Source organism: Aspergillus wentii (assembly GCF_001890725.1).
Source record: "Aspergillus wentii DTO 134E9 unplaced genomic scaffold ASPWEscaffold_3, whole genome shotgun sequence".
NCBI lineage: Eukaryota > Fungi > Ascomycota > Eurotiomycetes > Eurotiales > Aspergillaceae > Aspergillus > Aspergillus wentii.
In genome coordinates, this window is record NW_024467834.1 from 462140 (window position 1) to 484014 (window position 21875).

Consider the following 21875-nt stretch of genomic DNA (forward strand, 5'->3'; position numbering starts at 1 on the left):
TCTCTTGCATTTCAAGCGAGCATGATTATTATTATTATCATTATTATTATTACGGCGTTAGCCTAGACAACTACTATGTCATAGATCGGACGCAGACGCCTCCATGTGATTGACGAATTGAACCTGAATTGCATTTTGTGCCAATAAACCCCTGAATCCATCGCATAGCATTCGTAGTGTGACGCAATACGATTCACAAAATGCGTCATCTATCTGATTGCGATAATCAGAACCAGAAAATGATGATGTCGAATACTGGGACGAACCAAGCCAGACGTGTCACGTGGCGTTACATCATGGGTGATGTCATTCATCCAGGCCCAGGGACAGTCCATCTATATAAACGTCTTCTGGTCATTGTTTTTGGCATTCATTCTCAATTAAGTCACAATCATCAAGACATCCTTCAAGACTTTCCATCCTTCAAGAATATCTTACTACGTTTACAATATCGTCAAACAATCATCCATAACAACCTACAACCACAACCATCATGCCTGACACCGTCAAGTCCTACGTTGACTCTGCCACCGGCATGGCCCAGCGTGCCGTGGGCAGCGTAACCGGCAGCACTTCTACCACAGAGGTACGACATCATCCCCACCCCCATCAACCATCAACAATCAGCACAGTATACTAACAACCCCCAGAACCAAACCCAAGACACAACCCAAAAAGGCGAAGCTCCCCACGCCAAACTCGGTCCCGTAACCGCCGACCCCAACACCGGTGCGACCGCCAAAGACAACAGCACCCGCTCCAACGGCTCGTGGGACCAAACCGTCGGATCCGCCAAGGAGTCCCTGGGCAACCTCGTGGGCAGCGAGAACCTGCGCCAGCAAGGCGTTGAGCAGAATGCCAGCGGCAAGGAGCAGGAAGCCAAGGGCCAGTTGAAGGATCTCGGCCAGGGCGTGGGTGACCGTGTTCAGGGCACGATTGGGGGTATTGGGGCTGCTGTGAAGGGGGATCGAGAGGAGGAGGAGAAGTGGAGGGCTCAGCATGATGAGGGCAAGGCGAGACAGAGGGGGGCTGAGGCTGATATTGAGGCTAAGGGGGGTAAATAAGCTGTTTTCTGGATGCGCTGAGAGAGGATGATTTATGTACTATATGATTTATGATATCCGTACACAGTCTGTACTCTGTATGATATTAATTCGAACTTGAACTTCGATATGATTTGAGTGCTTCTTGTAGATCTTTGTATATTCAATGATATCAGATCTACAGATTGAACTCTAAATGTATACTGGGCACTCCGACAAATCCAGGAACCGACATTGTTTACGATCGATGCAGCCTTGTAGCAGCTAAGCTGCACTGCCACAAAATACCCTGCAAACTAGTGCGACACCTCGTATTCAGCCTAATGACCCCCTTCAACTGTCTTCATCCTTCACTCTCTCAAAACATACACACCACACTCAATCATGTTCACCTGGATCAAAAACCTCTTCACCCTCTCCCCCGAAAAGCGACAAAAACGCAAACGAATCAAAGCCCTCCGCAAGCGAAGCCGAAAACGACGAGCGCGCGAACGAGAACTCTTCATACAGAGACGGTATCGACTTAATGGTGGCAAGAAACGAACTGGGTTTTACTTGGCGATCGGTCCCTTTAGTATTTAATAGGGGGTGAATATGTGAGATACTTGAACGGCCATATCAGTAGGTTGGGATAGTGTATAGCACTAGTATATCCAGATGGATGTGACTAATGCGGTTTACAGCTACGACTGGACAACTCGCAGGGATCTAGACAAGTCATCGACCATCACAAGAAGGGTAAATGACGGCCAGAAGCGCTGGAGAGTCGATTCGGATCTCGGAGTCGCCTTGTGTTGTCGATCCGGAACGGAGATATCCTGTTCTATCCTGCTTTGAAGGCTCGAAGCAGGTTGGATCAACACCTGCTAGACAGGGTATATTCGCTAGATTGTGTCCGGCTGAGTTGTGCAATGGGCTGGCTTTTATATCGCTCATATCCATCTTCTATGCTGTAAGTTTGTCTTTCTACGTCTCCAGCCATCACAATGCGATTCACGGCCATTCTTCTCCTCGTGGCTACTGTCTGCGCAGTTCCTAACCTGCATCATCACCAGAGACAAGACAACTGGTCAGCTTTAACTAGCGCTCTGTACGTCCTCCACAAACACCCAACATGCAAACACTACTAACCACCACCCAGCTCAATCAGTCGCAACTTCAGCACGCCCACCAAAACCGCCAACCTAGGCAACATCTCCCCACCACCGCGATCGCTCATCCCCGAAATCATCTCCGCCCTCCCGGCCTCCGTCTTCGTCCAACTCGTCAATCCCAGCCAACGCAGCGCCCTCGCCAGCGAATTCCAAGCCGGCACAACCCCATCCTGGTATAACAGCCTTCCCACCGACGTAAAGAACTACATGGCTGTGGTCAGGTCACAGGTTTCCGCGGGGGCCCTGACAGCCACGACGGGGTTGGCTTATCAGACGGATACTACTTCCTCGGATCCGAGTACTACAACCGCGGAGTCAGCAACGGAAACAGCGGCGACAACGTCATCGTCACAGGGAGCGGCAGCAGCGGCTCAACCGACTGGGATGGTAGTCGGGGGAATGGGGGCATTGGGGGTGTTGGGATTGGCGATGGCGCTGTGATACAATGGCTTATGATGATGGATACGATACATGAGAAACGATTGGAAAGTACATGGTACAATACATACACCGCTGGATAGCATCATAGCAGGAATGAATCAAGGCACGACGATAAGAGTGGATCTACTCGGTAGGAAAAAGAGGGGAAGTCCGATAATTTCCCATACCAGACCAGACTATTAGACCGCGGGGACTATCGTAGTCATAATATGGGGATGTGGAGTAGAATCATATGGAATTAGTATCCATATTCCATATTCCATATTCCATCATATTGATTCTGACGTCTAGCTATGACCTAGCAGTACATGGATTGTAGAATAACGCAACAACAAACCAATCCCATCAATTCCCAACAACAACAAACAAAGCGAAAATCCCCCCGTGACACCATCACATGTATGAAGCTTTCGGTCCGAGGTGATAAACAACGCCTACAACCAAACAGTCGAAGATCGACCGACTCCATCAGGGAAAAAGCATTTTGCTGCACGATATCACTGGCTGTATCTAGGGACTGTGGGGATAGTTACATGCCCAGGTGGTAACGCAGATTGCAGATTGCAGATACCCCGGCTTTGGAGTGGGTTGGGCAATGCGGGGATAATTCCAACGACAAACTCTGCTTTGACGATGACTCCATTCGATATTAATTATTATTGCTTAACCATTTCCACATTCTCCATCCATGCGTACGTGGGGATGTTCTCTTTGGCCAGGTCTCATATACCTTGCATACGATATATCTACAGTGGCAACTTCACATGAGCACGGGAAATGTGAGATTATGCACCATACATACAAACACACCGAGGTTGATTGGGTTGCACATCGTCCAACGTGACAGACAAATTAACTGCGCTCTGGTCGAGATTAAACGGTCATGGATCGGAGATGATCGAGAATCACCAGATCTGGCAGTTTGTCCTGCCAAGTCTCCCAGATAGTCAATATACTTTTGAAATGTCTCGTATACAACTTGTTTGATATAGCCTGGACTCGGCTGGACTGACTGGATGGACCCCTTTTTAATCTGGTTCTGGTTATTAGCTCCACAGCCAAGTCTGGGTGTTTTGTATAGAAATGCTACTCTGTATATAAGGGTGTATCTGTATACGAAAGTAGACTCATCTATCCAACCCAATAACCATCAAAATGCATCTCTCCAAAATCCTCCTCCCCCTCCTCCCAATCACACTCACTCTCGCCTCCAATCCCAATCCCAATCCCAATCCTGTCGTCCCCCGCGCCCCCGAAAGCACCGGTGGTCTCCTCAACGACCTCCCCGGCATCATCGACGGCGTGAAAGATATCCTCAGCCAAGACACAATCGAGGACCTCCAAGTCATCATCAAAGGCGGGGCGACCCTTCTGGGTGGCGATACGCCGCAGAATCTAAAGGATCTCCTGTCGAAGGATAATCTCAACCAGTTGCAGGATATCATCACGAATGCGCATGGCTTGCTCTCGGCGAAGTTTGTGAATAACACCGAGACGTTGATTGATGAGGCTACTCCGGTATGTATTTCTGATCTTATGTTGAACATGGGTGTAGCTTGCTAATGGTGTAGCTGGTGACTGATGTTTCGAAATTGCTGAGTGCGATTTTGTCGACGATTTTCGAGTGATATGGTTATGTCTTATGATAAATGATAAAGATAAATGTGATTATTATTCCATCGTACAGGATAGAAGTAGAAGATATAAACATGTCGTAATTCAAGGTACAAGGGTATACATAACTCATTAACTAAATACATTCTAAACCACGTTCATATGCTTCCGCAAATCCTCCAGATAATACTTGAGCGCATACGATCGCACTGACTTGGGCAGTGCCGGATACGCCGCGACCGAGAATCCCATCGAAGTGCGATATAATAGCCTCGTGCTGAATGTCGATTTCAGCCCGTATCCTTCGCGGATTCGAGGTGGGAGCATCTCGATCGTCGCGACGTGCAGCAGCGGCTTCATCAGCTGCACCCACGTCGGCATGGCTTTATCATGCAGCAGGTCCTTGACGAACTGGTGCGCATCAGCCGCGACGGTCAATTTCTCAATCTGGTCATCCCAGTACGTCCAAAACGCCTGCCGGGTTTCAGGCCATGTGCCCGGTGTCATCCCCAGACAGGCGATGAGGAGAGCGTACTCGGTGTAGGCCTTTTCGGCCGTACGGTAGTTGACACGACCGTAGATGCGCTGGTAGAAGTCGGTAGCGGTCGCGTAGAGCGTCGCAGCCACCCACAGCTGGATCTCAGGGTTGGTAGCGTAGTTGTCGCTGCCACGGAGAGGAGGCTGATGGCTCTGCAGCAGGTTGAGGAGCGTCTTCTTTTCCTCTTTGGTGCCAAACACGAAGCACGAGATGTAGCTCATGAAGGCTTGCAGGTTGTCGCCTAGCTCTGTCGCCAGGTTCTTGTGGTGGTCGCCCTCACTGCGCTTGATGCCGGGCATGGCGGCTTGGAGGAGAATGGCCGTCCCTGAGCCTGCGAACAGAATGCCCTCTTGCAGGATTTGAGGGAGGATTTCGAGGTTTTCCAGCGCATCAAGACGAGAATTGCCAGATGGGACATTGTCTGATGGGACATTGTCCGATGCGGGTTCCTGAGAGGATTGGGAGATCTGGTCTTTTTCGTCCATTTTCTTTTTCTTTTCCTTTCGTGATGTGGTGACAACAATCAACCGTGAGGGCAATAATAAATAACAGGGCTGTAGAAAGAGAAAATAATTAGAAGAATGAATAATAGAATCAGATAGTCCGGTGAAGAAAAGTAGTCGAAAAAAAGCAAAGACCAATATTGGGGCTGCAGCAGACGAAACCGCCAGCTGATCGCAAAAACCCGTGCGACATGAACGTGCAGCCGGTGACTCGCAGCTCTCGACAATCCTCATCCACCACCCCATCCCTGTCTTTGGCACTCGGTCCTTTCGCTCTCGCCTATCTTCACCATCGCCAGCGTCATTGTCCAACCTCACCTTTGTCCCCCGCATACTTTTGTCCCAATGAGGAAGTCATCCCGTCCCCCAGTTTTCGCGGCCTCGGGGCTTCCCCCTTCTCGGCCTCTCCCTTTTTGCATTCCCCATTCTTTGTGGAGTCGGTTGGGAAAATAAGCTTGTCAACTTGTCTCACGGCATGACACTGGGTGAGTCTGAAGAGTGGACTGCGACTAGAGACAACCCCGTTACTGAAAATCAGACCAGACCAGGGCAAGCAAACCGCGGTCTCTCGATAGTCGCTGTCGATCCTCATCCTAACCCCCGCTTCGAGCCCACATGTGAACAAATAACTCGAAGCCGCGGTTCAATAGAAAGCCAATTCTGGGCAGATCAGCACGTTGCATGCTGATCTGCGGAGTTTTATTCCCAGAAGCTGGGAGGTCCTGGAATTAATACGAGTCATTACATTGGCCTGGTGTTGTCGAACAGCTTCGCTACAAGGAGAAAGACCCCCGACAAACCCTTGAAATCGCCGATATTCTTAGCGAACAGATACCCCCGCCCAAGGTCTTAGCTAAATCCTTCTGGTTGGTACCTCCGGGCAAACTCGAATTATTCGATCGTTTCAAATGGCTTTTTATTTTGACCGTGTCCTTGCATGCTAATCGTGTCTCGTGCATGGTCGCTAGGTTCGCGTTGATCAGCCCAGGAATTTCTCCCCGATTATAAACACCAAGTGGCTCCCCCGTGAGGCATGCAATGCCACCTGCCAGATAATTCTTAGTTCTTTTTTTATATATATTTATACATATATATAATAATTTTTAATATCTGGCCGGCATCATGGAGGAAAAACCCACATCTCCATCTCTTCCCGCCAAAGCGGCCAAGTATGTGCTGGGTACCCATCGAGGCCCATTGCCCTCGCAGGAGGGGAATGGTGTGCCACTCGAGGAAGTCGAGACAGCCGACACTATCACGCTGGAGAAGGTCCAGCGGACAAAGACTCAGAATTTAAGACGTCACTGGGCTCGATTCTGGTGTTGCTACACCTTCTTCTCCATTATCTTCCTGGCCATCTTCTTGCCTATTTTGTAAGTTGTCGCAAACCATTCAGTCAGTATGAGACTAACAAAACAGCTTCCTGCTCATTATCCCCGCCATCGCTCAGCGTGTCGTTGATAATTCCGTACTGCTCCTGCCTGAGGCGGATATCCTTGAACCGCGACCCCACTCTGCCAAATTCACTATCAAGTCGGCCTTGAAGTTGCCAATCGGTGTCCCCGTGCCAATCGATGACATTGCGCTGGATCTGTGGAACCGCGATAATGACAATGGAAACGGTACCTGGGCAATTCTTTACATCGACGGGAAGAAAATTGATGGTAACACCACTCTCGGTGTCACCGACCAGCCTACTCCGCTTAACGAGGTCGAATGGCAGAAGTATGTCAGTAGCGTGGTCTTCGAGAAGCATGCGAGACTGTCTGTTAGAGGAACTACAACTGCCCATTTGGGTTCGTTGAAGGCCAAGGTCACGATGAACAAGGATATCCCGCAAACCAGTTAGTCAGCCCCTCTTTGTATTCTTTACCATGTCTAACTCTTGTAGCTCTGAACGGTTTCGATGGTTTCTCTATCGCAGACACTCAGCTGCTTTTGCCAGCAAGGTCTGATGGAACCAACCTTGTTGCCAATGCTACGCTGCCTAACCCATCCGTCCTGACACTGGAAATTGTAAGAACCATTCCCCTGCTACACCAACATCGTTAACAAGAATAGGGAACAACCGTCCTCGATCTGTATAGTGGCGATTTGCTCCTCGGCAATGCAACCCTGGACGACCTCTTCCTCAGACCGGGCAACCACTCCACTCCAGTGCGCGGCATCCTCGACCTCAAAGTGCTCATCAACAATCTCCAAGAAGTCCTCAAATCCCAGCCCGAGCTTAAAGACGGGTACCTCAACCTCAAAACGATTGGAAAATCTGTCCACTGGAAAGGAGAATTGGTCCCGTACTACACCAACGTCATGAAGAACCTTACCCTGACCGCACGGGTGCCCGTTGGCGGACTGATCAAGAATACCCTCCACGGCATTCTGAACAAGAACGGGACCAACATTCTCGGAAACTTGAATCTAACAGAGCCCGAGGGAGGCACCTCCGCTCTACAAGATCTCATACATAACGATAAGAAAAGGTCGGCTATGATTGACGTGTTGGAGGGGCTGATATGACCGTGACTATGGCGATATGAGCCTTGATATGATTATGAGTAATTGGCATGGCGTTAGGGTTTTTTCTTTATAGTTATGATATCTCTAAGAGATGGATATTCACACGAATATCATAGAATAACTGGCACTGCCAGTACGACTACTACATACTAGTACATACAGTAACATACTACATTGTACATACTACTACCTTTACTCCATACTGCAATCTCGATCAAACCAACCCGATCCACACTCTAGACTCTAGTGGCTCAACAAAATTAAGGTAGTTCCGCATTGGGATAGAATGATGCACGAGATGGATAGTTTTCAATAGCGCCGCTCCACGTTCCCTTTCGATCCACCGACGATCGCTCAACAAGACTTATCTATGCACGGGCTAGACTTTGAGATCGAGACTAGAAGGATGGAAGGATAGTCGAGTGTAAGGCTTCTGCACCATTGATGGTTTTGCTTTTGTTTTGATCTGGTTGATTGGAAGGTTTTTTTACTTCGGCATGCTTTTCTTTCATGCCGGTCTCAATAGATCGAGCCTTACGCTGATTGATTGGTCTGGAATAATTGTCCTGCTGGTCAATAACAATCCAGAAGGATGCATTTGAGCTAATTGCCTTTGGGATATCCTGATTCATCGATCTCTTTGGTGCGGATGTACCCGTGGATGGTACCTAGTAGTACCTAGATATGTAAGGTACCACATTTCGTATTGCCATAGCTTGGACAAAAGTACACCTGAAGAGTTAATTAAATAACTCTATCAAAGATGAGGTAGATAACACGATCTATCGGGCTTATCCGCATCTGTGAAGCTGCCAGCTGTCATAGATAGCTTGCTAAACACTTCATATACGAACACGAACTAGTCTCTTTCAAGTGACTGCAAATATGAGATACGTCTGATGGTAAGCATTTCTCAGTTCCTGCATCCAGTAGATCAGATCATGGAAGTGACTCGAGATGAATCTCGATTGCAGCAGCTCGGATGATATTCTAGCATCGAATCAACCCGGTAAAATGCCAAAAAAAAAAAAAAAAAAAAAAAAAGGTCCTGATGGATAGTGCATAACGTGCAATTCAGGAATATATCTCATTGGGTAGAATAGACCGAATTGTTGCTTCTCATGAGTCTGTTCTTAGACGGAAAGCCGTGGCTTCCTTGGGTTCATAGTTTTCATATCTATAGACCAAAGACCAACATTTCCACATGCATAGTCATGTAAGTATGCATACATATTGAGGTACTCCTTACATTTCTACAAGTATTGCCTATTCAACCAAGTATCAACTGTCCAATCATGACTTGGTGCCTAAGGGATGAGTTACCTACGCATACTGCAATATCTTACTCTGCAGCTCACCGAAACTTCTGTCAACCAACTATCATTTGCTAACTCCACGACAAGTAATCAAGACCGTCACTGCCTCAAACACGTATGCACTAGTCATGTCTCATCTCACAACTAGCGGTCAGATCCTGCTGTCAATCTCGCCGAAAGTGATATCACATTGTGCATTGGAGGTATATCTACCGTGGCTCTTCATCCCCACATAGTACATGCGCCGTACTATAGTGGCAAACAGCTGTATGCAGATCGAAGCTCATCTGGCGGTCTGGTTGGTCTATACTCATAATTGCTTTTTCACCTCCTCACATACGACCAATAGTTCCTGCTCGTTCCCCGGGCTGGAAAAAAGCAAATTTCCAGCTGTTTTGATATATAAAGTGGTCGGTATTTCGAGCTTGTTTCTTTCAACGATCGCCTTTCATACTCTCCAATTCTCTAGAATCGAATCACTAGGTACCTGCCCGACTACCTCGGTATGACCTGACCTCACCCACACCATCCACAGCAAAACAACGCCATCTAACCTCACCAGAAAATGCATCTCAAATGGACCCTCACCCTCCTCGCCCTCGCCACGGCCAGCACAGCCAAATACCTCAAAGCCGACGAATCCTGCGGCGACAACATCGCCTGCAGCAAGTCCTGCTATGAGGGCAAATTCCACGTCGTTAACTCCTTCCGCGGCAGCTATCTGGGCTGCAAGCTCGGCAGCAAGAGCGACACATACGCCGTGGGTACCTGCGGCAGTACAAAGCATAACACCGCTGCCTGTGCGCGGGTTTCTGGGGAGGTGTGCACCCCGTATCATGGTAGTTCGACGTGTGTGGTGCAGCAGGATATGATGGACGATTATATGACGTACTGTCGGGAGTCGTGGAGGTATACGTCTGGTTCGGTGGTTGTGGAGGATGTTGGGCTGAGAGAGGCGAAGCAGCATGCTGGGTGTTAGGTGGATGGGTTGTATATAAAGCGATATGAATAATGCACATTTTGATTGAATGTAGACCTATAGCAACTATATAATATAGATAAGAAAATGGTCTTGCTATCATAATAACACTATCAATGAATGGCTTGAGCACGTGTATACCCCAGAGTATAGAGAATACATACTAAACCTCTAAATATAGAAGACTATACTCAGACTAGTTTGTATCAATGCTATGATTGCCTGTTACACAACTAAACATAGGTTAAACAAGCTCTATCCTCCCAACGTAGTTATAGTAGAACACTGGAAAAGAATTCTGACTACACCAGATGTCTCTTCTTTGCTGTCTATCTCTATATATCTAGTTTAGTTCAATTCCTCCATGATAAGAGGGGTCCCAGTGGAATTAGAAGCCGAGATCAACGGGCAAGGTTCTTCAGCAGATCGAGATCAATGGCTCATATGGACTCTGATTGGTCAATGCTTAGATCGAGCTCAGCTGAAAGAGCTAATAGTACTTCTTTTAGCGTTTAGCTGAAGAAAGGAGATTTCTAGCTGAGATGCTAGGTATTTCAGGCGTGGGTACCTTTCAAACCCCCTTCTTCTTTCTCAAATCACCCACTTCAAACCCTGCCCACTGGCTACTACCCAGTATGTATGAATGCCATCTACACACCACCTCACCTCTGACTCTATAGAAAATGCATCTCAATTGGACACTTACCCTTCTCGCCCTGGCCGCCGCAGCCACCGCCGAACTCAAAGCCGGCCAAGCCTGCGAAGATAACCTCGACTGCGCCCAAAAATGCTGCGAGGGACGATTCGGCATCAAAAGCAAGGGCGGAGATGTCACTTTCGCGTGCATGCGCAACCTTTATAATGAAGGCAACGTATGCGACCAGGCCAATGGAGGCACCTGTGAGGGCAGACATGGCGAGATAAACTGCGTGTTGCAGCAGGATCGGCTGGGCGGGTTCCTTAGGCTTTGTGGGGATTTTGGGTACAAGTATACGGTTGTTGTTGATGATGACAGTAATGGAGAGGCGAGACAGAAGGGTGGGTGTTAGTATCCTGTATATCTGGCTGTATCTTCGTCTATCAGATGCGTGGCTGAATCTTGATTATGACTGATGGAAATGATCCTGATATCTCTTGAATCATGATATATGTGCTCTAACATACTAAATAAGCGCGGTGAAAGGCTATTCCAGACCACCTGTATGTACAGTTGCAGGTATAGAATTACATCCAGTAAATTGGATATATAACTGCTCACACGAGGCATTAGCATTCCCAAATACAGTTACCCAGAGTGGTATGTAACTGCAATTGCATAAAGTAATGTCTACAAGGTGGGCGGTCCATTTCTATAAAATCAATCAGGCATTCAACTGTCAATGTAACGTTGGAACTGAATTCTGGAGTGGAGTGGACAGGCTACGACCATTGCCGGCAATTGTATCCTTGCGTCTTGATACTGAGAAACTCGCCAGATATAGCTATACTAGTATATAAGCATGAATATCTTATCGTAGATGGCCATTCTTCAACTATCATATCTTACTAGTATCTAGTACGACTTCCATCCACCCATCTACTCTATAGAAACGCATCACAAAGCCCTCCTCGCCTGGTCACCACCACAGCTCAATCCCTCCCAGCAAACCAACTCTGCGGCGACAACGTCGACTGCACCGACACTGCTACCAGGGCTACTACCACATCATCACGACAACGGGAACAGTTATTTGGGCGTCGACTCGACAGGCCCGATTCGTATGCGGTTGTGGGCTGTGTTGGTATCAGCCACAGATCTCTCAGCGCGATATATATTCAGAAGAATAGAAACCGAAGGCCGCTACTCAAGCCTAAGGAATCACAAAAAAGACGAAAAGAGGACAAGATAGGGCTGTCATCTCGTTCAAAGTGATATCCTCCAATTAATCCTGGTATGCATCTCGTATATTAGAGCCTGCAGGGTTTCTTTAGTCGCCTTCAAGATCATCATACTCTTTAGATCTTATATTCTATACAAAGCTTGTTTTTATTCAAACCGGTAGCACTACATAGTAACGAATACTTATAACCAACCTCTTTTAGGGCAGTTAGCAAGCAAGAGATATATAGTGCTATCTGCTGTTCGGTATAAGTAGTTAGTTTTATGTCAGTTCTTGGAGGTGCAGTGCTTAGACAGGATGGTGTATTTTCTAAAGATATCTAGATTAATGATATGGTATCTGACATGTATTCACCATAGTTGACATGCCTCTAAACAATAAACATACTGCATCTTTATCTCAAGACCATCCATATCTAACTAATATCTCCTATCTAATCTTATCAACACTTAAATCCAACCTCACTACTAACGAACGACTCGCATCCCATCCCGACCTCACTCGGGTCCTGGTCCCGATCGGATGCAGATCCCGACCTTGCTCCCCTCTTTTTCTTTTCTTTTCGTTCTTAAAACCCCTCCATCTATCATCTCTCTGTTCAATTGAGATTCTTAAATGAATTGATTTTAATGCAATATGCACAGGGCTATGCATGTCATGCGGGGGTTATCGGTGCTGGCTGCACTGATCATATGATGCATCATGTATCTATCGTATGAGGATAGATGGGTTGCTGACACGCACGGATCACTGATTTGATTGCAGGTATAAGATCCTCGTTTATCGTTCAGGGTCTTGGAGGAATGATGGAGTGTTCTTGACGGAATGGGTTCGGTTGGTCCAGTGTATGCTGTCTTCTACTATGATGGCTACAGCCGATATTGGAATTACGCGGAACTCGCCTACAGCATATGCCACTGCCACTGCCAATGCCAACGCCAATGCTATCCAGAGTCGAATATGCCAGTTGCCAAGTGAAGAAGACAATATCGCTTCGACTCAGTTCAACTCGCCATGATGCCTCGTCTTGACTAAGACATCCGCCAAGACATCATGAACTGACCAGCAGTCTCTATCTGCCACGCCGACACCGGTTGAGGTACGAGCAATTCCAAAGCGCCAGACACCGATGGTCGGTTTATCCAACCCAAAGAGCTCAGACAGGCACCTCAGTCGCAACTGAAGACGGACATTATGCTTGTGCGATGGAGACCGACGGAGAGTCGCCGACGGCTGTGAAAATTCTGCACTGCAACACAACGCCGCCGCAGCTAAGCGGGCGGATCCGCCAGTCAGCAGAACCGAGAGAGGCTGAGAGCAGAACTCTTTTTTGGACTCGATGGGAAAAGGCCGAAGAAATACCACAGGCGACGTTTCTTGGCTGGGAGGCAACAGTTTTTGAAATTCCCGAACCGAAGGTGGAATACCAAGCATACAAAAAGGAAAGATAAAAGAGAGACAGACAAGAGGAAGTGTCGGGACCCGGAACCGGGCCGGTAAGGGTATCATCAATCTCATTTTGCCATGTCAATCCGTCCGCCACCGGGTGGATGAAGATGGAAATGAAAACCCGTGAATGGCTTTGACGGTTTGCCTTCACCGGATGAAGATTTGGTTAAGGATACGGGATATTATCCAAAGACCAATTGGATTGAATTGGAGTAAGAGAGACCGAGTCCGGAAAGGTGAAGGAGGCCGAATGTGTTAGTCATAGTCGGGCTAGCGAGCCGGACTGGATATTCCATGCATCTTCCAGTGAATTTCAATTCAATTGAATTGAGATTCAGATGCTGATATATATATATATATATGGTTATTTATTCTAACAGATAGCTACTGATGATATATTAATATTCTTGCTGGATGGTGAAAATATCAACTCGACTGTGATGGAGTCTGGACTAGAGCTTCTGGAAACGGGCGAGAAGAATCCACTTTTGGCTCCACTTGGCCTCGGTGGCAACTTGAACTGGCAACCAACTGTCACTCATTCTTCAATCAATTCAATATCAGCATTCATAGTTACTATTCAATTGTATCTCCATACATCATATCTACATCAGCTACATCTATCTTCTATCTACATACATCATAGAATAAGCACAATGCAATTGCCTCCAGTCTGAAACGCCACATTAGACGATCTGCACCGGCTAGATGCCGGGTACTGCCGTGGAGCCTGCAAGCCAACACCGGCCCGGTTCCGAGAGTGTTTGAAGATGTAGATAGGAAGTGCTGGAAGGTTATCAGTGAGAAATATCATGGTATAATCGGTGAGGATCTATCTATGAATGATACTCCAGTAGATACGCTGGGGCCAGTTTATATCAACATATCAGAAGACATCGGTATAGACTCTAGGTAGATTCCGTATAGACTAATCGATGCTCGAGATAGAGTAAACATAACAAGAATTGAATAATCCCTCTTGACATCAACAAACCAGGTCCACGTTCCAATCCCAACAGCGTCCAGGTCAGGCCCCGGAATCCCCGCACGAACATTGCGGGGACAACAAGGTACTACGGGGTAATTCTGGATGGAACAGGAAAAGAATCACCTCCACCGTTTTGTGGAGAGCGAATAGAGATACGTAAGGAAATGCCTCATTGGCGTGTGCTGAGGAGTGTCGGACGGGAGAACCGGATATGGGATATGGGTGACACGATGGAACGGTGTCTGTGTTCTGTCGGTGGAGACGAGGATATCCATAGATAGACAGATTAATGTCAGCTGGAGTATGATGCAGACCCTTCTCGGTGTACTCGTCCATAACGTCGATATCATCGATGCTAGGGATCGTCGGGGATTACCAGAAACAGCAAGGCAGGAGCCTTCATCGGGACACGTACACGAGCGACTAAAGGCACCCTGCCATGTGCCCGCGACAGTAGAACGTTCCATGCAGTTGCCCTCTGAAGGCTTGTCTGAAACTGCCGCATCGCAGCCCTTGCGGGATAGTCATTCTGGCTGCCCAAACGGAGCAAAAGTGGAGCAGCTGGAATCATAAATAATAATAAAAATAATAAATATCTTATCACTAACTTTGTACGTAATGGTTCTCCAGTTTCTGGGGTAGCGTCGTTTGCTGGTTCCATGGAGACTCGCTCGTTTATTATCTGCCTGGGTCCCGCCCTTTTTTCCTTCTCTTCTCGACACTATTCTTTTTGACAACTCTCTACACCATGTCGACACCACAAATTGATCCCGTCTACAATGACCACCCTGACGACGAAAAAAAGGTCAACCTCGACGATGCTCGCGATGAGGATCCTTTTGGAAATGAGGAGTGTGCTGAGGTCAAATATCGCACCATGACCTGGTGGAACTGCGGCATGCGTATGTCTCTGCACGTCTATACAGAATACAGAAATTAACAACATGCAGTGATGATCGCTGAAAACATCTCGCTGGGCATTCTCTCTCTCCCCTCCGCCATGGCCACACTCGGCATTGTTCCCTCCATCATCCTCATTCTCGGCCTCTCCGGCATCTCCTGGTACACAGGCTATGTCATCGGCCAGTTCAAGCAGCGATTCCCCCACATCCACAGCATGGCCGACGCTGGTGAGATGCTTATGGGTCCGTTCGGGCGCGAGTTCGTCGGTGTCTGCCAGCTGCTGTTTCTCATTTTCCTCATGTCGAGTCACATTCTCACCTTTACCGTGCTGTTCAACACCATCACCGGCCATGGTACCTGCACGATTGTCTTTGGTGTGATTGGGCTGATTGTGAGCTGCATCGGTGCTTTGCCGCGCACCATGGCCAAGGTGTACTGGATGTCTCTTGCTTGTATGTTCTCGCCTATTATGTCTACCTATTTATGCTAACCTGACCTCTCTAGCCTGCATCTCGATTATGATTGCTACCCTCGTCACCATGATCGCTATTGGAGTCCAGGCTCCAGACCACGTCGAAGTCGACGTCACCACCAATGTCTCCTTTGCTGAAGGATTCCTGGCCGTCACCAACATTGTCTTTGCTTTCAGTATGTTTTCAAAGTCTCCGGTTTATACACGACAACACTAATGAGGAATAGTCGCCCACGTCGCCTTCTTCGGCTTCATCTCCGAAATGCAAGACCCCCGCGACTTCCCCAAGTCCCTCGCCATGCTGCAAGTCACCGATACAACCATGTACATCATCACTGCGGTAGTCATCTACCGCTACGCCGGACCGGACGTGAAATCGCCCGCTCTCTCTTCCGCCGGCCCGTTGATGAAAAAGGTTGCCTACGGTCTTGCCATCCCGACTGTCGTCATCGCCGGTGTTGTCTTCGGGCATGTGGCTTGCAAGTTCATCTACGTCCGTATCTTCCGTGGCTCGGACCACATGCACAACAACAGTTTGCTCTCTGTTGGTTCGTGGGTCGGTATTGCGTTGAGTATCTGGACTGTGGCGTGGATTATCGCCGAGTCGATTCCGGTGTTCAACGACCTGCTCAGTTTGATTGTATGTCTCACCCTATCGTATCCGGAAAAATCTTCATGCTAATATCATATAGAGCTCCCTCTTCGGCAGCTGGTTCAGTTACGGTCTCCCTGCCATCCTCTGGTTCATCATGAACAAGGGCGAATACTTTTCCTCGCCACGCAAGATCTTCCTCACCATCGTCAACGTGATCATCCTCGGCATTGCCTGCGCTATTGTAAGCCTTCCATCACCCATTTCAAATATCCAAACTAATAAAAACAGTGCGGTCTCGGCCTCTACGTCTCTGGAAAATCCATCCACGACAACGCCAGCAGTGCCAGCTGGACCTGCGCGGACAATTCCACATAAGCACTCTACAGCATACTATATGCTATCTCATCTCATGCATGTTGGAATGAAACAAACGAAATTTCGGATGCATATCTTGAGCTGGACTTGGATACCTATCTGTATTTATTATTGTTGCATTAGCGTATTAGATGAATGATCACCTCAATTACTTTAGAGTACTTTTGTTTGATAACTATATGGTATTCTCAGTATAGCCTGTAGGATTCCCTCCGATCGAATATCAAATGACCCGATCAGTTGCCCTGAACTGACCGAAATTTACCCGCTACCTTACTCAACAGTCAGACAAACATGCTTGCCCTGACTGACCTGCAGAGTATGTAGTACTAACATTCCTCATGCTCAACCCTTACATCACGCAAAACAACCACTGCACCACCAATCCAGCTGACCCCGATATAGCGGTGAGTCCACAATCTACAATCCGCATACTATGAACGTCAAAAGTACCAGAATAAAATAGAACTACCCGATTTTCAGACGGAAAATACCCGACTCTTCCTCTGCCTCTGCAAAGCGCGAAGAAAAACTAGTAACAACGGGCGGAACCCCTCGCACATCCCCGAAACCCGATCAAGTTCAAGTCCATTCAAATCTCCCTGACGTCATCCATCTCCATTCCCCGATCAAAAACCCAGAAACTAGTGGTTTCCAACCTATCGGATTCCTCGCAACGCCCCGGAATCGTGCAAAACAAATCTACCTACCTACCTAACCCACTTAATCAGGAAAGTAAGGTCCTATGGAGTAAAAAAAAAAAAAAAAGGGCAAGCTACTCCAATCGCAACACATCCCTTTATCCCGATTGATTGTCACGCAATTCCTGGTGGTAGTTTATTTGTTTTTTGTCTTGTTAGTGTGCGCGGAAGGGCATTCCGGGATTTCAGGAGGTGAGGAACTGGGGCCGGACCACATGGAGAGCATGGGAGTGGTTTGGTAGGTTGGGGGGGAGTTTATTTTGGTTGATATTGCGGCCTAACGAGGGAATAGCTGATAGCCAGGTGAATACTGAATTTGAATACTGTGTGATGGTGGTTGTTCAGGTGGACGGGGAGTATCGCACATATAGTCTGCTGTCTATCATATCTATAAATGTAGACAGTATTCTATATAGCATAGATACCTCGAGTCTTCTACAAATCCAGTTATAATCAATCAATAAGTCTACAATCAGATCAATCAGACCAATCACATCTTCAACTTCAGATCAAACAAGATGGACAAAAACCCCACCTCCAACAACCCTCAGAACAAAGATACCAATACCAAACCCCTGCAAAACGACAACAACCCCGATCTAGTATCCCACTACCAAGCGCGCTGGGCCAAAATCCACGACGACACGATCAGGCAGATTGAGCGGGTGAAACGTATGTATGTTTCCGTCCAGTTTGAGTTTGAGTTATGTTTGTGTTATTGTTATCTGTGATGGTTAGGTTGGTTTTGACGATTTGTGTCAGGGGAGGAAAATGGCGATATGAATGATGGGAGGGAGAGGTGGTGGGATACGGAGAGAAAGTGAGATGATGATTTTGCTATGGATTGAGAGGGACATTGCATGGTATTTGGTGTTTTGGATTTACTATAGAGACGACATTCGCTTCATTGCATTTTTATTTCGCATTTATGCTTGTATTGTTAGCTGTGTCTGCTTTGAAAGTAGCGTTGATAGAGTATCAGCATGAGCAGGGATATTCCAGGATATTCCAGGACAGCCAGAATGGCTGTATGCTTGATTAGAATATACTCACCTTTAAATAATCCTTGTATAGGTGAAACAAGGCTGAATAGCTCTAATTCTTATGGGTTGAATGTATCTCCCGTGTAGGGCTACTACATGAGTAAGCTATCAAAGGATATTGATATATATGCTATAGCATTGTAATTACATATTTGAGACAACTTAGATTCGAAGAAAATCCAGCCTAGAGTTTGGTATGTAGATTAGTTGATGCCATGTTATCTTCTAAAACATGTTGAATCCATGTATATGGTTGAACTGAATCAAGTGAAAGCAGTTGACTGCAAGATATCTGGAGACGGTTTATATAAGGATAGTCGATTGAGCTTTGGCCTATGTCTGAGAATTCAGATGGGTAGGTTTATTGTATCATAAATGTCATGCTCATGACCAGGTACTTAATACTGCAGATGACCTATGGCATGTGTTACTCAGACTATATATGTGAATGCACATTCATCACTAGCAAACACATCGTCAACTGCATCTGCTCTGCATATCTCACCGCATTTTACCAGGACAAGTCAGCCTCGTATCGACCACGTCAAGAGTGCTGTCTACTGCCTTGTTTTAGTTTCAAGGATGTCGTTCCTCATGCAAGGTAAGTGGCTTATATAAGGAGATTGTGATAGGTGTGATTTGTTCATTAGGCTATGGTCGTTAACTAGGTTTTCGTCAAGGTAGGTAGGGTAAGCAAGCATCTGCAGTGCTCGTATCATCGAAGCCAGTATCCGTGATTGATACGTAGATACATGGCTGCTTCTTCCCGGACAGATGGCACCGTCTGGTTCGTGGGTTTTATTCCGATGGTGGTGTGAAGTGGAATCGAGTGGTGTTCTCGTGCTGGGGTGGAATCGCCTATCTGAGGCCGTTCGATGCCGATGCCGGCGTCGCTCTTTTGGGCCTGCAGATTGGCCGGATGGAGACGTTTCAAGCCAGGGAGGCGGATGTAGGGGTCGAAGTTCACCATGATGATCGCTTGCTTGCCGTCGTTCATCCCTGGTTGGTCCACGGAGTAGATGATGGACCGCTCGTCCGCGACGGCCTGTACCTTTCCGGCTCGTTTGGACGGACACAGGAGTTCGTCCAGCTCACGCGGCGCATCGTCTGGTGGCCAGAGGTGAATCCCTCGTGACGCGAACCGTTCCTCGCTGCACTCTGTTGATTGTCCTTCAGCGTCGACTTCGGGCCGATACAGCAACCCCTGCGTCCCTTCCTCCCCCTGCTCGTCGATTGGGCATTTCCTTTTTCGAGACGCCATTCGGAGACGAAGCCGGTCGTGTGGCACTCGACCCCCTGGGTCCGGGCGGGGGTCGTTGACCAGATCAACAAAGGTCGATGCGGATAGGTTGTAGGTGCGATGTTTGGTCTTTGCGAGGATGAAATCCCGGCGCTGAGACGGCTCGCCGCCCTGGTGGTATTCCGGGTGGTAGTGTCTGCGCAGCCGTTTCCTGGGCCGCTCGTAGTTGGGCTTACTTGACGAGTCCAGCGTTTTGGTTAGCGGTTCGTCTGGTAGCTGCGCGTACATGGCGCTTGGCTCGCTATGGCATTGCCGGCCCTTGCCCTTGCTGGATTCCCCCGGCGAAGGAAGCGCCTGCATGTAGTACGTGCGACAGTTTTCACTGCCGCCATCCCGCCATTCCCGCCGGCACTCGAGCACCATGAGTTGTTCGGCTGCCTCGTCATGGCGGAGGGTGAGGTCTGTCCAGGTGTCGTTGATCGGCCCCTCGCGGTGCTGTCGACGCCAGATGCGATTTGGCTCGGGGTATCGATTCTTCCCACCACCAGGCGGTAGGCAAATCCAGAGATAGAACGATGTCCAGTCGACTTCTTCTTCTTCAAAGTTTACCTGTGTCGATACCGCGTAGAAATGATCCTGGTGCACGCCAAAGCAGACCGTCTGGCCAATCTCATTTCCGGCAAAGTTTTCCAACACCACAGGCTTCTCGGTGGTATGCTGCCCCGTCCGCAAATCCACACAGTTAATCGCCCACTGCGGATAGCCATGATAGCCCAGCGAAGAGTGAGTCCCGTAGTAGAGATACGATCGGCTGTGGCGGACAAACAACCGTCTGGTTGAATCCAGCTGTGTACGAAGTCGCAGCCTGCCACCCTTTACGTTACCCGTTCGTCTCCTCAAGTCCATCGCAAGCAGCCATGCTTCTGACCTGTCCACGATCTCAACCATAAAAGCTAGGATGCCGTCAGAGTAGTGCATGAGAGAAAGCTGTGTAACATCCTCGCCCGGCGCACAGCCAGGAATAGCACGGGAGATGATATTGTAAATATTCAACACCTGCTCTACCTTCCCCGATGCATGGACGTCCAAGACGCGGATTTCGCCATCGTGGACATAGCACAACGAGCCCCCGTTGTACAGAAAAGCGGACCCGTAGCCCAAAACTGCAGCCGAGTAGGGTTGGGCCGTGGCGAAGGATTCTTTGATATCAAATAGATGCCCAACGGCCTTTCGATAACCGGATTTGGCTTTGTTGGCTTTCTGCCCTTCCTTCGTATGCAGTAAGCCGTTCTAAAATGAGTCAGTTTTCCTGCAGGGTCCGAGGGGCCGGATAGGAAATGACGTTACCTCCAAAGTTTTCCTGGCAATCGACTCATTCTGGGTTAGGGAGTTCAAGTTGCGATTGACTCGACTGAGATGGATGAAATCATGGCAGTCGAGTTTGGATGCAATTTGATAGAACACATCATATGGTATGGTGTCCAGATTTCTGGTATCCGTCATGACAGAAATCTACGCCTGTTTTCTTTTCTATTCCTTTCCAATATATTATGGATTTGAATAGATGAAGGTCAGGTCAGAGATAGGAAAGAAAATGTTCCAAAGTGGTCATGAAGTCTGGGATGAAGATGGAGAGAGGCCAATTATTATCTTCCGACATGAAGAAGACCAAGGCAGTAAGTCATCAACAGAAAGTGAAGGTGGGATAAGGATTGAATCTGGAGAAACGCTAGAGGAAGGCTGGCGAGGAAGATCTTTATCACTGCATTGGTAGCACAATGAGGCTCTAGTATGTTCAGTCAGCCAAAGTCTCTTTCAAGATGGATTCTCGCAGGCCGTGGAGAACCCGGGAGAAAGCATCCAGAGCAACGCCATTGGCTGCGAGCTCCAGTTTTTATTTATTTCTTTTTCCTTCTTTCTTTCTTGACTCGTAACTCGCAATAATTACTCCCAAGCGAAGGGGCAAATGGACGCTGTCCGACTACCCAAATAGGCGCTGGACCCCCGTGACCCTCCCTAAGGACCCGCTCGGAGCCGCATTCGATCCTTTGGCTCCATTGGGAATCCGGTTCTCTGACCGTACAGACAATCTTCATGAGGCTGCGCTATTCTAATTATTGATGC

At 47.9% G+C, this 21875-nt stretch overlaps 11 protein-coding genes across 11 annotated transcripts; 9 read left to right on the forward strand and 2 right to left on the reverse strand.

The window, feature by feature from the left end:
* Positions 1-268: 268 nt before the first annotated feature.
* ASPWEDRAFT_38047 (CsbD family protein) lies at positions 269-1252 on the forward strand. Its single transcript, XM_040834818.1, has 2 exons — positions 269-586; positions 651-1252. The coding sequence occupies exons 1-2, from the start codon at positions 494-496 to the stop codon at positions 1062-1064; spliced, it is 507 nt and encodes a 168-aa protein (XP_040690148.1). The 5' UTR covers positions 269-493; the 3' UTR covers positions 1065-1252.
* Positions 1253-1342: 90 nt separating this feature from the next.
* On the forward strand, positions 1343-3068 carry ASPWEDRAFT_38049 (uncharacterized protein). Its single transcript, XM_040834819.1, has 4 exons — positions 1343-1664; positions 1727-1995; positions 2099-2133; positions 2185-3068. The coding sequence occupies exons 2-4, from the start codon at positions 1786-1788 to the stop codon at positions 2636-2638; spliced, it is 699 nt and encodes a 232-aa protein (XP_040690149.1). The 5' UTR covers positions 1343-1664; positions 1727-1785; the 3' UTR covers positions 2639-3068.
* On the forward strand, positions 1428-1755 carry ASPWEDRAFT_169989 (uncharacterized protein; the record flags this gene model as incomplete). Its single annotated transcript, XM_040830550.1, has 2 exons — positions 1428-1617; positions 1727-1755. The coding sequence occupies 2 exons, from the start codon at positions 1428-1430 to the stop codon at positions 1753-1755; spliced, it is 219 nt and encodes a 72-aa protein (XP_040690150.1).
* Positions 3069-3412: 344 nt separating the features above from the next.
* ASPWEDRAFT_151903 (uncharacterized protein) lies at positions 3413-4266 on the forward strand (the record flags this gene model as incomplete). Its single annotated transcript, XM_040829616.1, has 2 exons — positions 3413-4156; positions 4210-4266. Exons 1-2 carry the CDS (start codon positions 3794-3796, stop codon positions 4264-4266), a joined length of 420 nt encoding a protein of 139 aa, XP_040690151.1. The 5' UTR covers positions 3413-3793.
* Positions 4267-4399: 133 nt separating this feature from the next.
* On the reverse strand, positions 4400-5275 carry ASPWEDRAFT_169992 (oxygenase MpaB family protein; the record flags this gene model as incomplete). The annotated part of the gene is made up of 1 exon (XM_040830551.1): positions 4400-5275. The coding sequence occupies one exon, from the start codon at positions 5273-5275 to the stop codon at positions 4400-4402; it is 876 nt and encodes a 291-aa protein (XP_040690152.1).
* Positions 5276-6266: 991 nt separating this feature from the next.
* Positions 6267-8039, forward strand: ASPWEDRAFT_38053 (DUF3712 domain-containing protein). Its single transcript, XM_040834820.1, has 4 exons — positions 6267-6666; positions 6713-7137; positions 7185-7309; positions 7355-8039. The coding sequence occupies exons 1-4, from the start codon at positions 6416-6418 to the stop codon at positions 7808-7810; spliced, it is 1257 nt and encodes a 418-aa protein (XP_040690153.1). The 5' UTR covers positions 6267-6415; the 3' UTR covers positions 7811-8039.
* A 1435-nt stretch (positions 8040-9474) lies between these two features.
* ASPWEDRAFT_181481 (uncharacterized protein) lies at positions 9475-10244 on the forward strand. The gene is made up of 2 exons (XM_040831878.1): positions 9475-9629; positions 9689-10244. The coding sequence occupies exon 2, from the start codon at positions 9692-9694 to the stop codon at positions 10103-10105; it is 414 nt and encodes a 137-aa protein (XP_040690154.1). The 5' UTR covers positions 9475-9629; positions 9689-9691; the 3' UTR covers positions 10106-10244.
* A 544-nt stretch (positions 10245-10788) lies between these two features.
* On the forward strand, positions 10789-12017 carry ASPWEDRAFT_25946 (uncharacterized protein; the record flags this gene model as incomplete). The annotated part of the gene is made up of 3 exons (XM_040832790.1): positions 10789-11143; positions 11322-11402; positions 11662-12017. 3 exons carry the CDS (start codon positions 10789-10791, stop codon positions 12015-12017), a joined length of 792 nt encoding a protein of 263 aa, XP_040690155.1.
* A 3039-nt stretch (positions 12018-15056) lies between these two features.
* Positions 15057-16926, forward strand: ASPWEDRAFT_38057 (putative amino acid transporter). The gene is made up of 6 exons (XM_040834821.1): positions 15057-15324; positions 15373-15777; positions 15830-15973; positions 16025-16437; positions 16490-16633; positions 16681-16926. Exons 1-6 carry the CDS (start codon positions 15171-15173, stop codon positions 16765-16767), a joined length of 1347 nt encoding a protein of 448 aa, XP_040690156.1. The 5' UTR covers positions 15057-15170; the 3' UTR covers positions 16768-16926.
* A 983-nt stretch (positions 16927-17909) lies between these two features.
* ASPWEDRAFT_38058 (uncharacterized protein) lies at positions 17910-18618 on the forward strand. Its single transcript, XM_040834822.1, has 2 exons — positions 17910-18144; positions 18231-18618. Exons 1-2 carry the CDS (start codon positions 17987-17989, stop codon positions 18253-18255), a joined length of 183 nt encoding a protein of 60 aa, XP_040690157.1. The 5' UTR covers positions 17910-17986; the 3' UTR covers positions 18256-18618.
* Positions 18619-19226: 608 nt separating this feature from the next.
* fbx15 (F-box domain protein) lies at positions 19227-21254 on the reverse strand (the record flags this gene model as incomplete). Its single annotated transcript, XM_040830552.1, has 2 exons — positions 19227-21041; positions 21099-21254. 2 exons carry the CDS (start codon positions 21252-21254, stop codon positions 19227-19229), a joined length of 1971 nt encoding a protein of 656 aa, XP_040690158.1.
* Positions 21255-21875: the final 621 nt, after the last annotated feature.